At 51.8% G+C, this 13,687-nt stretch overlaps 3 protein-coding genes across 3 annotated transcripts; 2 read left to right on the forward strand and 1 right to left on the reverse strand.

Moving 5' to 3' along the window:
* Nucleotides 1-725: 725 nt before the first annotated feature.
* Nucleotides 726-5,725, reverse strand: N7508_011075 (uncharacterized protein; the record flags this gene model as incomplete). Its single annotated transcript, XM_058469135.1, has 3 exons — nt 726-4,509; nt 4,562-5,388; nt 5,465-5,725. The coding sequence occupies 3 exons, from the start codon at nt 5,723-5,725 to the stop codon at nt 726-728; spliced, it is 4,872 nt and encodes a 1,623-aa protein (XP_058314113.1).
* Nucleotides 5,726-7,391: 1,666 nt separating this feature from the next.
* N7508_011076 (uncharacterized protein) lies at nt 7,392-8,740 on the forward strand (the record flags this gene model as incomplete). The annotated part of the gene is made up of 2 exons (XM_058469136.1): nt 7,392-7,419; nt 7,482-8,740. The coding sequence occupies 2 exons, from the start codon at nt 7,392-7,394 to the stop codon at nt 8,738-8,740; spliced, it is 1,287 nt and encodes a 428-aa protein (XP_058314114.1).
* Nucleotides 8,741-10,604: 1,864 nt separating this feature from the next.
* N7508_011077 (uncharacterized protein) lies at nt 10,605-13,454 on the forward strand (the record flags this gene model as incomplete). The annotated part of the gene is made up of 3 exons (XM_058469137.1): nt 10,605-10,695; nt 10,757-10,907; nt 10,955-13,454. 3 exons carry the CDS (start codon nt 10,605-10,607, stop codon nt 13,452-13,454), a joined length of 2,742 nt encoding a protein of 913 aa, XP_058314115.1.
* Between the last annotated feature and the right edge of the window lie 233 nt (nt 13,455-13,687).

Here is a 13,687-nt window from a genome sequence, read left to right on the forward strand (position 1 = left end):
GAGGTAAAACTGGTTTCGAATATCGCTTTACTGTAAAAGAGTTATTCTCCATGCTCACCCCTGCTCACCCCTTTGTTTAGTGATTGGATGAAATTCGTTTGCCAGAAGATCCGGTGGATGCTGATTTATTGGGAACTCCACGTGACTCGGTGGTGTCGAACTCCTGGGAGCACCGTGGCCTCTAAAAGCTGCGGACCTCAAGAATTGCGCACCGCTCGCCATGAAAGTTCCCCTCTCCTACGCCAGATACTGTAGTATAGAGAAATGGGAGGGATGTGAGGAGAGTGGGAGAACCCATCCAGCGAAGGCTTTGCTCGCACTGCTTATGCTCGCGTACTTTGTTGAGGTCCGAGGACGGGGTATAGATGAGGAAGAAACATTGTTTAGAACTTCATTGAACTACAAACAAACAAACAATTCATTAACGCCCGGCGGCTGATCCGAAAGGGCAACTATCAATGATCTACTGTACATGTCCATCTGTATATGCTGTGTCTCCTGAAAGCCCATACATAAAACCTTATAGCGTATGACATTTCCAGAAAGCAGTGTCGCAGCGAGTTTCTCGTGAGTTAGTAAGTGGGTAAGTAGACTGGCTTGAAGGCGCTTCTTCAAGTGTTCAGCATCCTATCTTCGGCAGTTGAAGCGCGTCTACCGTTTGTGGCACGAGGTGGTGGGTGAGCAGGGTCGGAAGAAGGGGGTGGGGGTGATGTTCGTCAATGTGTTCAAGTGGCCTCGAGGCGGCCCGTTGCGATGGCGAAACGTATGGAGGCCCGTACTGCCTCTAGGTTTGGCGTCCAGTTCTGATCGTCAGAAGGCTGTTTTCCCCCCAAGGCGAAGGATATGTTTCCTCGGTGAGCCTGGGTGCATTGTAACAGTTCCGTCCGGTGTGCAGTCCACTTCCGACAGCGGAAGAGGAAGTGCTGCAGGGTCTCTCTTGCTTGTCCGCAATCACATTGATCGGTCTCTGCTACATTAATTTGATTGAGGTATCCATTGAGTCTGGCCATGCCGGTTCGGAGTTGGGCCAGTACGGTCGCTTCTTTCCACGTCAGGCGATCATATAACAGCCGGGTGTGTTTGCCTGGCAGTGCGGCATCTACTCGTTTTGCGTGTCTTCCTATGTTCTCTGGTAGCTGACTGCAGGGGACTGCTTGGGACCGTGCGATATTCAATGTGGTCGACTTCATCCTCGGGACGCGTTCCTGTTGGAGAGCGTCTTCTTGTGTTGCAGTTCTGGCTTGTTCTTTAGCCAGACTTGACAGCTTGTTGTCTTCGCTGGTGCGGATCCAGTGGATTTTGATTCGGTTTCCATTCCTCCGCAACCTTCTCATCAACTTGTATATCTGACAAACCAGCTCCTGGCCAGACTGTCGTCGAGGGTTCCTTAGCGTGAGCGCCGCCGCCTTGTTGCTTGTGAGCAACGTAATTCTGTAGTCTTTGATTCCAACTACCATCTTCAATGCATGTGCCATCGCTGCTAGCTCCGCAGATAACGGATTTTGCTCTGCTCTTGCACCCAATGTGACGGAGAGGGTCTTCAGTCTCAGTTTTCGATACCGAGGTGGTTGTTTCTCGATCGCCACCCCGAATCCGACCAGCTCGTTCCGAGCCGAGCTGCTGACCGCGATCTGCATATACAGGCCTGCTCTGGTCTGGACATCCTGTGGTTGGTCCATATCGGGTTGCATGCGTTCTTCCCACGGAGCTAACGTAAATGGATTAATTGTTTCCAGTGTTTCCATGTCGATATGCTTCAGCGCATCGGCTACCCGGTACAGCGGCGAGCGATGGTATCTTCTGAACTTCCTGATCCGGTCTGTACCCCTGCGGAGGGGGTTGGTTTCAGGCAGGGTATGCATGTCCGTCCACATCTTCACGGCCCGTCTCCAGAATCGTTGTCGTGCGGTGGCAATGTGGGCCTCCGCCTCCGCTACGCTGGTCGCGACGGTGAGGAATGTCCCCACAATGGCTTGTGCTCCAACTCTTTGGACCCGATTGATCGGCCCCATGGCCTTATCCTTACACGCGTGCATCCAGACATTGGAGGCGTAGTCCACGACCGGTGCCACCGTCGAGGTGAACAGCTGCCGCGCGGTTGCTGGAGATAAGCCACGGAGTCGCCGAAGCTCCATCGCCGCTTCAAGACCCTTGGACGCTGCCCTCGCGATATGTTCCTTGTACTTAAGCCTCGTGTCCATCAAGACACCCAGGATCTTGACGTGGTTTCCGGGCACAACCGTTTGTCCCTTGATGATAAACGCCTCATGGTCCGATTTACGCATCTTGGGCGCAAAATGTATGATAGCTGTCTTTTCCGCTTCAAAGGTCGCTCCGCTTCTCCTTTCCCAGTCGAGAGCTCCATTAATAATTGCTTCAATTCCTTCCCGGTTGCTCTGCGCGGTTGATCCGGTCACCCATGCGGTGAAATCATCCACAAAAGCGACTGCTCCTCCCTGGCTGTCGATCTGCCTTTGCACGAGGTCTGCGTTGAAGAAGAGGAATAGGATCGGGGACAGGGGCGAGCCCTGCGGTAGCCCAGCCTGTGGCAGACTTTGGACCTCCGACACTTGCCCATTGATCTGGATGTTCGCCGTTCGTTCCGAGCAGAACGCTTCAATCCACCGGAGCAGACCCTCCGGGATGCCTCGTGCTTTCATCCTTTGGAGTAATCGTTCTTTGCACACTCCGTTGTAGGCTCCTTTGACATCGAAGCTGATCAGGCTCAATACCCGCCGGCCCCGCCACGCCGTGTAGATCTGTTCTTGCAAGAGCAGGAGTGCTTGCTCCGCGGATCGCTGTTTCCGGGCTCCAAAGTGGCTGGTCGGGAGCAAGCCGTGGGTCTCCACCACGTGTGAGATCCTTTCTGCAACCACTGACTCCAGTATCTTGCCCAGTGTCGCTAGGAGGGAGATTGGTCTCCATGCTTTTGCAATGGTGTAATTTTCTTTATTCGGTTTTTTGAGCGGTATGATCTTCGCGTGTCTCCACTGTCTTGGCAACGAGCCTTCTGCCAGCGACGCTTGAAATAGTTCAAGGACCCTGTACTTGACCGTGGGCCACGTCATCTTCCACACTATCGCCGGCAGGCCGTCCTCTCCCGGCGCCTTCCACGATTTCGCTGCAAGAAGCTGTCGTTCTACCTCCTCCAGGTTGATGGCCGGCATCTCCACTGGCTCTCTTTGTGGTCTGGCCCCTTCATCTTCAATGTTGTCCGGCAGTGGCGGGAAGAATTTAGATAGCAACTCCTCTGCTTGCTCCATATGGTCAGCGGTGGTTGTCCCATCTGCTCTGACGAGCTGCGGTAATTTCCCAAATGCCGCATCCTCCCCGGACTTCAGATACGTCGCTGCTTTCCAAATGTTGTCGTTGTCTGCGAGAAATTCATTCCAGTGCTTCTTCTTTTGCTTGCGGATGGCATCATGGTATTGTTTCGCCGCATCCTGAGCCATCTTTTCGAGCCGAGGTACTTTTCCCCTCGCCCGTCGCTCCGAACGAGCGTGATTTCGCCAATAGGTATATATGTGACGTAGTTGTGTGAGGTCAGTTGTCCACCATCGCTTCGCGTGTGGCGACGGCTTCGCTCTCGGAGTTAGGTTGTGCACCGCGTCCGAGACCGCGGACATTAGTCGATCGGTTTTCTGCTGTACTGTGCCCTCTGACGGAGTGGCGGCCAGGGTGCTCGCAATTCTAGCATTAATCTCGTTCCACGGTGCGTTCTTCAGAAGAAGTCGTTCCTGATGCTCCGGGGCTGACCACGATGCATCGAACACAGTCTCGATCGTCCGGTGATCCGAGCCATGTTCAACCCCGTGTATTACACATTTGGTCATTAGGTCTGTCAAATTGTCAGAGGCTAGGACGAGGTCGATGGTCGACTCGCAGTCCCCGCTCTGTCCCCCACCGTGCCATGTTTTTGTACCTCGTTTGAGCAAGCTGCTAAGAGCGAATTCGATCATGAGGTCAATGATTGGGTCCGCTTCGCCCTGTCTTCCCAGGGACACCTCGTCTCCGCCCCAGAGTTGGTCATGGCGGTTGAAGTCTCCCATAATCATGATATCCACCACAGCGCCCGTGTCTCGTCGCACCTTTAAGATTGCCTTTCTTAGGTGATCGCATGCGTCTTCTAGCGCCGAGGCCTCTCCGCCTTCGACGTAGACCGATGCCATGAAGATCAGCCGTTCGGGTAGCCGGACGATCGCCGCTGTCAGATCCGGGGATTCTATAGCCACTTGCTCCGCTTCTATGTCTTTATTCACCCAAAGCATGCTTCGGATCGCCCACCTGCCTTCCCTCCAAGTGGAGGGGACCATCTTCGTCCATTTGTGGTGTCCCATCGGGGTGGTCAAGAGCCGGCCCTGGATCCTCCTCGCCTGGGGTTCCTGAATCGCTAACGCCACTGCGTCCTTGGTTTCCTCGTCGTTCATTAAGCTTTCCAGCACTGCACCCTGCTTCCTCACATTCAATTGAATTATTCGAAGTGGTTTATTCATGACGTGATGGGTAGAGCTTCCGGCAGTTCTTGCTAAACGATTCATGTGGCCCACCGCACGGAACGCACTTTGGAACCGCTTGATCGCAGCGACTGTGGTGATGGCCCTCCGTGGCGCATTTTGCGCACTTCTGGATCTTCTTGCATTGGAATGCCTTGTGACCAACCTCCTGGCAGTTGTAACATTGCATCGGTCGTGGTCGATGCTCAAAGACGCTGGTTGTCCCGGATTCCCCTCCAGCGTGGAAGTATCCGTCAACCAAGAGCCTCCGCGCGTCAGTGCCCTTGGTGAGGTACACGACCATTGATCCATATGGCTTCACGGTTTCCTTGCTGCTAAGCCATGTCATCTTGGCGATAGTAGTTTCATTCTCCTCACCAAGGGCGGCCGCCGCTCCTGTCAGGATGCCATGGTTTTCATCCAGTACCGCAGCCCTCTTGACGCTGTCGACCTTGATCGGGTAGAGCTCGTCCCGGAGCACCCGGGCTCCCGTTCCGATCTTTTCTTCCGCTACTTTCTTGACCAGCTGGTGCTCGGCTTCATCGCGACACGCGATCCTGATTCGGTTGGGGTCTCTTGGACTGACAGTCACCGCGCGACAGCGCCAGTGAGTGTGATCATCCATCGTTCGGATTTCTTTCTCGATTGTGGCCCTGATTGAGCCTGCAGATTTCTTCTCGTTTTCACTTTCGGTCATCTTCGCGGTATCTACCGTGCAGTATAACGTGTCGGTGAAGTTGGATGGTGTTGTGTTCAGCGTTGAGAGGGTCCGTACGTTGCTTGGGTGACTGGTCGGAGGAGTGCGCGCGATATCTGCATAGGAAGGGGATCTGATGGGGGCGGGGGCGCTGATTTCCTCGCGTAAGGACTGAATCTCGCGCAAAATCTCATCATTCTGAGAGCATGGCTCGAGATGGGGTTGCGGTGTCGCGGGTCTATTCTTCTTTGAGGGCGCCGAATTCTTCTTTGACCCTTTGAAGCTCTTCCTTGTGTGATTCGTCTCGCTGTCTGATCTCCTTCCTGAGTTTGACCAGTTCCTTCAACAGTTCCGACGCGTTCGGGTCCTCGCTCTCTGTAGATGATTCCGAGACGACCGTTTCACGTTGGTCTACTGGCTTGCCCTGGGTCTTCCTCTTCCGCTGAGAATGCGCATTGCCTTGTTCGTTATCGAATTCTTGCTGCTGGGCATAATTGTTAGGCGGTCTGGTGGAGCGTCTCGGCCCAAAAGACATTAAGTAGCTTCGACAGGTCTACTTGCATAGACCACTACCCCAGTTTTTCACCCGATAAATGAGGCTTCTGGTCTTTTGAGGTTCACCACACCTCTCACCCTGGGTGTCTCTCAGTTTGCTCCTTAAGCATACATCACGGGCGAGCCAACTAGGACGACACCGCTTCAACCGACCAATGTCGATCTCAGGCCCCCAGTGCGAGTGGGGTAGTTGACTCCCGGCTTTTTGTACACCGACACGCGCATCCGTCCTCTCGGGCTATACAGACAGTCTCTTGGCAGGCCCCGACCCTGCCGCAGTGGCTGCCATTGTACACCACGCCCCGCGAGAGCTTTCACTCTCGTTTCGCGTTACCTGAGGAGGTCTCCCTCCGCCAGGCCGACCGTGTCTTGCAGAAAGTCCTCTATACGCTCCATCCGGCAGTATATGTCGGTTGCTCTCCACTAACCAAGCTTGGTCCCCGGTGTCTGAACAGGATCGACGGGTTGCCCGTGGCGAAGCCTTAACGAGTCCTGCCGACTGCCACCAGTCAAATACCAATATTTTCCAGATTGCCCGTGTGTCTCCCAAGAGGGTGCCCGTGTCTCGGTGGTGCCCGTGTCCCGAAGAGCACTCGCCCTGAAGCTTGCCCGTGGCTGAGCCTTAACGAGGTCTCCAGCGAGCGCTCTCTCCGAGCCTTAACGAGTTCGAGTCTTAACGAGGCCTCTGGGCCTTGAACGAGGTCTGTCCGATATCAGCTTGACTGCCTGTGTCACCGGTTCACTACCGCCTCGCCGCATCTCGCACGATGCGATCCCAGACCGTATGCAAGCTCAGGGGTGTCCTGTCTTCTCCTTAGGCGACACCACTTCCACTGGTAATGCAAGACCAGTATCGGGCCCGAGTGCGAGTCAGGTAAGGAGAAGTCGGATGGTTTTCATATGCCGTTATCCCCTGATTTTGGTGTGGTTGTGCGGTCGCTTCCCGCACCGGGCCGGACCGCACAACCACGGCGGATTCAATTCGGTCTCCCCCAACGGGGATATACACCGGACACCACGAGAAGGTAAGAATCCATCGTCCCAGCAGCCTGGCAAGGACTGCTGCCCAGTGCGAGCTCACTGGGGGCTCATTGAACTACAGTAGTTCCGGAAATTGGTGTCACCACCTACACTCTTTCATTATTTCTCGAACCCTGATGCCAAGAAGAACTAACCTATTTCCGCGTAGTCTCAAAATACAGGGAGGATCGAAATTAGTTTCACCACTTGCACACGGAGAATCTATCTCGAACCCTCTCTTGAAACACGCTATACTTATTACAATTACTCTTCCCCTGAACCCCTATCTTGGCAGTAATTCAATACACGTGTAAATAACAGCATAAAAATAGCTTCTGTATTAGACCTGTATGGTTCTTAGGGTTTCTAGAACGTTGACTCTGCAAACAGGCCAAACACAAGGGTTGTCTGCTCTTCTCGTCTGGAGATGTGGCAGGAATTCAAATCCCACTCCCGTCAACCGCGCACCGCTACACCGAGCGCGGTGTATAGAGACAGTACTAGTGGGTAATATTTATTTGCTTTGTGTGGCAAGCTTGACCTTCTAATGGAAGACCAGCATTTGCTTGACTGACTGCTTGTGATCATGCTGATGTTGGATTCTTTGGAGCGTTCAGACGAAGACGATGACTACTGATTCATATCCCGATGAACGTGATTTTCAACCGCATGCACTTGAACCTGGAGACCAGATTCGCAATATGCTCCCACTCCAGGATACTACGGTCGCACACCTGCGTCAAGCTGTGGGCTCAGCCCTTCCCCCGACTATCACTCCGAGCACGATCTAGAAGACCTGTGCCAACACGAGCCCGAAAGACCCAGACTGCTTCAGCTATCTGAGTGGCACGATGGGATGCTAAGTGACGAGCTTCCGGCAAACTGCATCCAATATACGATAGAATGGAAAGTTACAGTGAATAAGAAGGTGCTCTCGCAAGACACTGAAGAGGATGTAGTCCTGACTCCGAGTGCTTATTGGCCGAAGACCCTGAAGGGTAAGCTTGAGAGGTTGTTAGAAGGGAAAATCCCCCGTAAAGGAAGGGTAAGGTCGGACGACACTTCGATCGCTGTATTGGTGAATGATCGATCCCAACGCGACCTGATGAAACGGTTTGACCATCTCGACATCGATTGGACTGCTGTTGAAAAGCAGCTGCTGAAGTGGGGCGAACTGTTTCGTCGAGGCAAGAAACTGAGGCTAAGTATCGCCTTCAAATATATTGAGGACGACTCTCTCCACAAAATTACCTCGGGTAGGGTCGAGAAAAGAGGAAGGTCATCGGTCACTAAACGAATGCTCAACGAGCGAGACGCTCAACTGGATGCCGAAGAAAACGTGTCCGGGCAAGAATCGATATGGCGGGGTGTTTACAATCTAATACGTTGCCCATCCTCCTCATGCCACCTTGGCCCACATTGCTGGCAAGACCCCCACGGAAAGAAGCACTATAAATTGAGGAGCCATCAATTAAAGCGTTTGATTGCCTTTGTGGAGAAAGGCGGCGCCTTGCTATCTCATGAAGATGTCCCGGATAATTTCCGTGAAGAACTATATATGGAAGAGCGGCATAGACTGGAGAGCCAACAATCTCAGAAGAACAAGATGGTAGGCACCCCAGGAAGCTGTCAGCCTATCAATATCAACTTCAATGGGATGCAATCTTCCCCGCAACAAGACACGTCCAACCCAACCACAGCCTTAGCCATGGTTCTGCCACCCAATGACCAAGTCATAGAAGACCTCAATCTTACTAGACTAAGAGACGAAGCTGTCAAAGATTACGGCGCATGGCATGAATCGAATGTTGGTGACGAAAATCTGAAAGCACAGTTTCGGCAAGCATGCAATGTGGCGTTAGCCAATGGTCTTGATCTTAGACTGATTCACGAGGACCAAGATCCCTCATTCTTCATCGACAAAGGGATTGTGGTGGGTATTGCACGCCAATTCGTGAGAGATATTGGCCAATAGGTTAAGTGCGTAAGAAATGTCACGCTAGACGACCAAGCTACGTAGGCCGCAGCTTGAACCCATATGAAGGCGTAAGAAGCACTCGGATACACACTAGATTGGCTTAGAATTACTCTGTTTTATGCAAATCCTTAAGTTAATGATTAAACCACACCTTTATACACAAAAGTAGAGCTAACAGAGAATTGAGTAACTTTTGTAGCCGGTTGTATATATATATTATGTCATTATAAGGCCTAACGCCAGATCGCCTCTAACGCTACCAACTAGCCATGGGTGTCAATGACCACCCCAGAATGTCGGAAATGACCCAAGGCACTCTGTTTTCGAGATCCAAAAACCTTAATGCACCGCTCGAGGAAAGTTTGAAATCCTTGTTCTGGGTGTTCTTCATACCGCACAAAGTTCCGTCTAATATATGCCTTTAACTCAGAGAAAAACTCCTCGATAGGATTCAAGTCGGGTGAGTAAGGTGGTAGATACACGAGCTTTACCCCTGCTTCGATGCACATTTCCTCAATACGATCAGAATGGTGGAAAGATGCGTTATCCATAACTAGAACGGACTTAGGTTCAGGCCATCTCCTACAATGCCGAAGAAGCTGACCAACGAAGTCCTCGAAGACTGCAGCATCCGTGGAGCCCTGGAATACACGAGAGAGCAAAATTGCATCTTGGCAATATGCGAGTAGTATCTGGTACCGCTGGTCACGATGGAAGTTGGCTACCTGCAATGGCGCCGTGCCTAACGGAGACCAGCCAGTCCTTCGGAACCCGATTCGCTTATCACACCCAGACTCATCCACGTAGACCAAATGGTACGAGCGAAATTCTGACAGGTTATGTATATAGAAATCTCGTAAATCCGCATTCTATTCCTTGGCTCTCTGTCGAGCAACTTTCTTCGACCAACCCACCGAAGCAAGAGCCCGTTTGAGACTCGAATTTGTGACCCTGGATGCGGAACTCGTCCCATAAAAAGATCGCCATCTCGTCCACATATAGCCCAGGCTTTTCGAGGAGGCGATCGCATAGTGCTTCTATCATCGGAGGTGTTACGGTCCGTCGTCGACCTACTCGAGTTGGGGGTGCTCTGACATTTCCAAACCGGGAAAGGTTGTTGCTAATGTTGATAATTGAACGCTTACTACATTAGCAGCTTTGGCCATTTGCGAGGCAGTTAGTGATTTGCTCGATACCATGTCCTGGATCATTTCGAGCTTTGAGAGAGGGAGTCTTGGCGCCATGTTGTGAGAAGTCTGGTTGTTAATTGAGGAGAGCGTTGGCAGACGCAGTGGTCCGGTACCGTTGAGGGGCACAGGGAGCGACTCCGTCTGCTCACCCTTGCTCACCCCTCTGCTCAGTGAGCAGGTAAAATGAATTTGGGTGAAAAGTCTGGGGGATGCTGGCTATTAGGGAATACACGTGACATTGGCGATCTCGCAGTTCCTGGGAGCTTAGGGCCCATCTCAAAGCTGCGGACCTCAAAAAAGTGGTTGCTAGGCTGGAAACCATACGTTAGTTTCACCCTAGCAACAACAAAATGCGATCTCAAAGTGTCCATCGTGTACTTGAAAAAGCCGGCAACAATAAGCTCTCGAAGTGGTACCCTCAAAGCATGCTTTTCACCCCGCGGGACCGGGCTGATTATCGCTTGCTGCGCTTGGTCTTAATGTTCTGGGTCGGGTCGATCCGGTTCCTAGGAAGGTGCTAATCCTGCCCCACGGCTCGACGCGGGTGACCTGCAAATCTGGTCTCCTGTCTTAGCGCCGCGGAGCCGAGTCACCTGATGATGTACCCCTCCTTCAGTTGAGATCCAGAGAAGAGCTTGTAATGAACTACAGACAGGCACATTTATACGATCATGGCGTCAACAAGTCACTCTGGTGTCAACTATGGATCCCAGGTGGGAATCAATTATGGCACATTCATGGCAGACTTTCATCTGCCTCCGGGTAAGTCAGGAACGGAACCGAACAGGTCAAGGCTGACTGAGTAATTGCCGCTTCCCTCTAGAGCGAGCAGAAACTCCGCCCAGCCCTTTGTCAACTGTGCCATTCGCGCGCGATCCAGACTTTGTCCGTCGGGACAAACTGCTTAATCAGATCTATAGTAAGAACTCGGTCGCGGGGTCGAGGATAGCGCTGATTGGCCTCGGCGGTGTTGGGTAAGGGTATTGCGGCTCTTACGTGGTTTATTGCTGACAACTCGAAGAAAATCGCAACTTGCGATCGAATACTCCTACCAAGTCCGATCCAGATCACCGGCAACATGGGTCTTCTGGGTCCATGCGAGTAATGAAGCCCGATTTGAGCAAAGTTTCCGGGACATCGCGGACCGGGTAAAAATCCCGGGCCGTCAAGATGCTAAAGTTGACATATTCAAACTGGTCGAAAACTGGCTCCGGGATGAAAAGATAGGAAATTGGGTTTGTATCCTTGATAATGTCGATGACGATCAGCTTCTTTGCTCGATTCCGGTGGCAGGCAAAAGAGATCCGTTGAGAGGCCCAACGAACGCGTCGGCAAAACCACTATTAGCATATATCCCTACAAGCCAGACTGGATCTATCATCATCACGAGTCGGACCAGAGAGGTTGCGTTGAAGATAGTCGATCATAAGGGCATTGTTGAGGTTAAACCCATGGAAAAGTCCGAAGCACTAGAGCTTCTTCAGAGAAAACTTGAACAACCAGGGGAAAGCCAAGAAAGTCAACAGTTAGTGAACGAGTTGGAATTCATGCCGCTAGCGATAGTACAGGCCGCTTGCTATATTCGAATTCGGGCGCCTCGCTATTTGATATCGCAATACTTGAAGGATTTCCAAAGGAGTGATCGTGAAGCAGTAAAGCTTCTGAAAAAAGAAGCCGGTCATATTTACCGGGACTGGGAGGCTAAGAATTCAATTTTGGTGACGTGGCAAATGTCATTCAATTATCTACGCCAGACAAAGCAATCTGCGGTGGAATTGCTTTCTCTTATGAGCTTTTTCGATCGGCAAGGGATTCCAGAGAAACTTATCCGGCATCAGCCTAAGGCCAACTACATATCAAGTTCAGAACTTCCAAGTGACTGGAGCGACGGGGCAATATCTGAATCAGACCTAGGTCCCGATTTTGAAGATGACCTTGCAACACTGAGGGACTATTCATTTATATCTGTCAATGAGAACAGCACTTCCTTTACGATGCATAGGCTGGTGCAACTGACTACGCGCGCGTGGTTGAAATCTCATAGACAAATAGACCAATGGAGAGATAAATTCATTAGTATCCTCTACGACGAGTTTCCCACTGGTGAATACGAAAACTGGGAGAGGTGCAGGCCACTTTTCCCTCATGTCAAATCTGCAATGTCACAGCGACCAACATCACCTCAGTCTCTACAACAATGGGCTACATTGCTTTATAGAGGTGCATGGTATGCGTCGCAAAGCGGCAACATCGTGGATGTAAGACAATTGGCAGCAAAGTCAAGAGAGCAAAGAATGATATTGTTTGATGAGAATCAAGAAGACGTCCTTGATAGTACAGACATGCTTGCAACAGCATACTGGCTTGAAGGCCAGTGGGAGAAGGCCGAGCAGCTCCAGGTGCAGATGATGAAGACTCGCAAGACAAAGCTCGGCAAGAACCATCCCGACACGCTGAACAGTATGACCAACCTGGCGTCAACGTACAGGAACCAGGGCCGGTGGGAGGAGGCCGAGCAGCTCCACATGCAGGTGATGAGGGCTCGCAAGACGATATTCGGCGAGGACCATCCTGACACACTAAACAATATGGCCAACCTAGCGACAACATACAGGAACCAGGGCCGGTGGGAAGAGGCCGAGCAGCTCCAGGTGCAGGTGATGAAGACTCGCAAGACGATATTTGGCAAGGACCATCCCGACACGCTGACTAGTATAGCCAACATAGCATCAACGTATAGAAACCAAGGCCGGTGGGAAGAGGCCGAGCAGCTTGAGGTGCAAGTGTTGAAGACTCGCAAGACAAAGCTCGGCGAGGACTATCCCGACACGCTGAACAGTATGGCCAATCTAGCGTCGACATTTTGGAACCAGGGCCGGTGGGAAGAGGCCGAGCAGCTCCAGGTGCAGGTGATGAAGACTCGCAAGACAAAGCTCGGCGAGGGGCATCCCGACACGCTAAACAGTATGGCCAACCTGGCAGCAACGTATTGGAGCCAAGGCCGGTGGGAGGAGGCCGAGCAGCTCGAGGTGCAGGTGATGAGGACGAGCAAGACAAAGCTCGGCGAGGACCATCCTGACACGCTGAACAGCATGGCCAACCTAGCATCGACATTTTTGAACCAGGGCCGGTGGGAAGAGGCCGAGCAGCTCCAGTTGCAGGTGATGAAGACTCGCAAGACGAAGCTCGGCGAGGGTCATCCCTACACGCTAAATAGCATGGCTAATCTAGCAGCAACGTTTTGGAGCCAAGGCCGACTGGATGAGGCCGAGAATCTCTTCATGCAGGTGATGAAGACGAGCAAGACAAAGCTCGGCGAGGACCATCCTGACACGCTAAACAGTATGGCTAATCTCGCTGTTACCTGGAAATCTTCAGCTCACGATGCCGAAGCCACCAAGTTGCTACGAGTTTGCTTAAGCAAGCAGAAGCAAACACTCGGCCCGTACCATCCCACTACTTTATCGAATTCACAAACATTGTTAGAATGGGAAACGCAGCTCTTAGATATGCATTCCTAGGTACGCTGGATACTTGAATATAACGTGTTTACCCAGCCATTACTGCTTCTTATGTTGACTTCCCAAAGCAATATTTCTCATAACATATTGCCTTAAAACTATCTATTTGAACTGGAATTGGAGTTACGACTTTAGTGAAGATCGCTGCTAATCGATCGAGGGAAAGCAGAAGGAAAGCGCCTACGAGCTGCCGGTATTTTTGCAAAAGCACTGATTACAAGTAATTTAAGGAA

The sequence above is a fragment of the Penicillium antarcticum genome (genome assembly GCF_028974205.1).
Source record: "Penicillium antarcticum strain IBT 31339 chromosome Unknown utg000010l_segment0_segment0, whole genome shotgun sequence".
Taxonomy (NCBI): domain Eukaryota; kingdom Fungi; phylum Ascomycota; class Eurotiomycetes; order Eurotiales; family Aspergillaceae; genus Penicillium; species Penicillium antarcticum.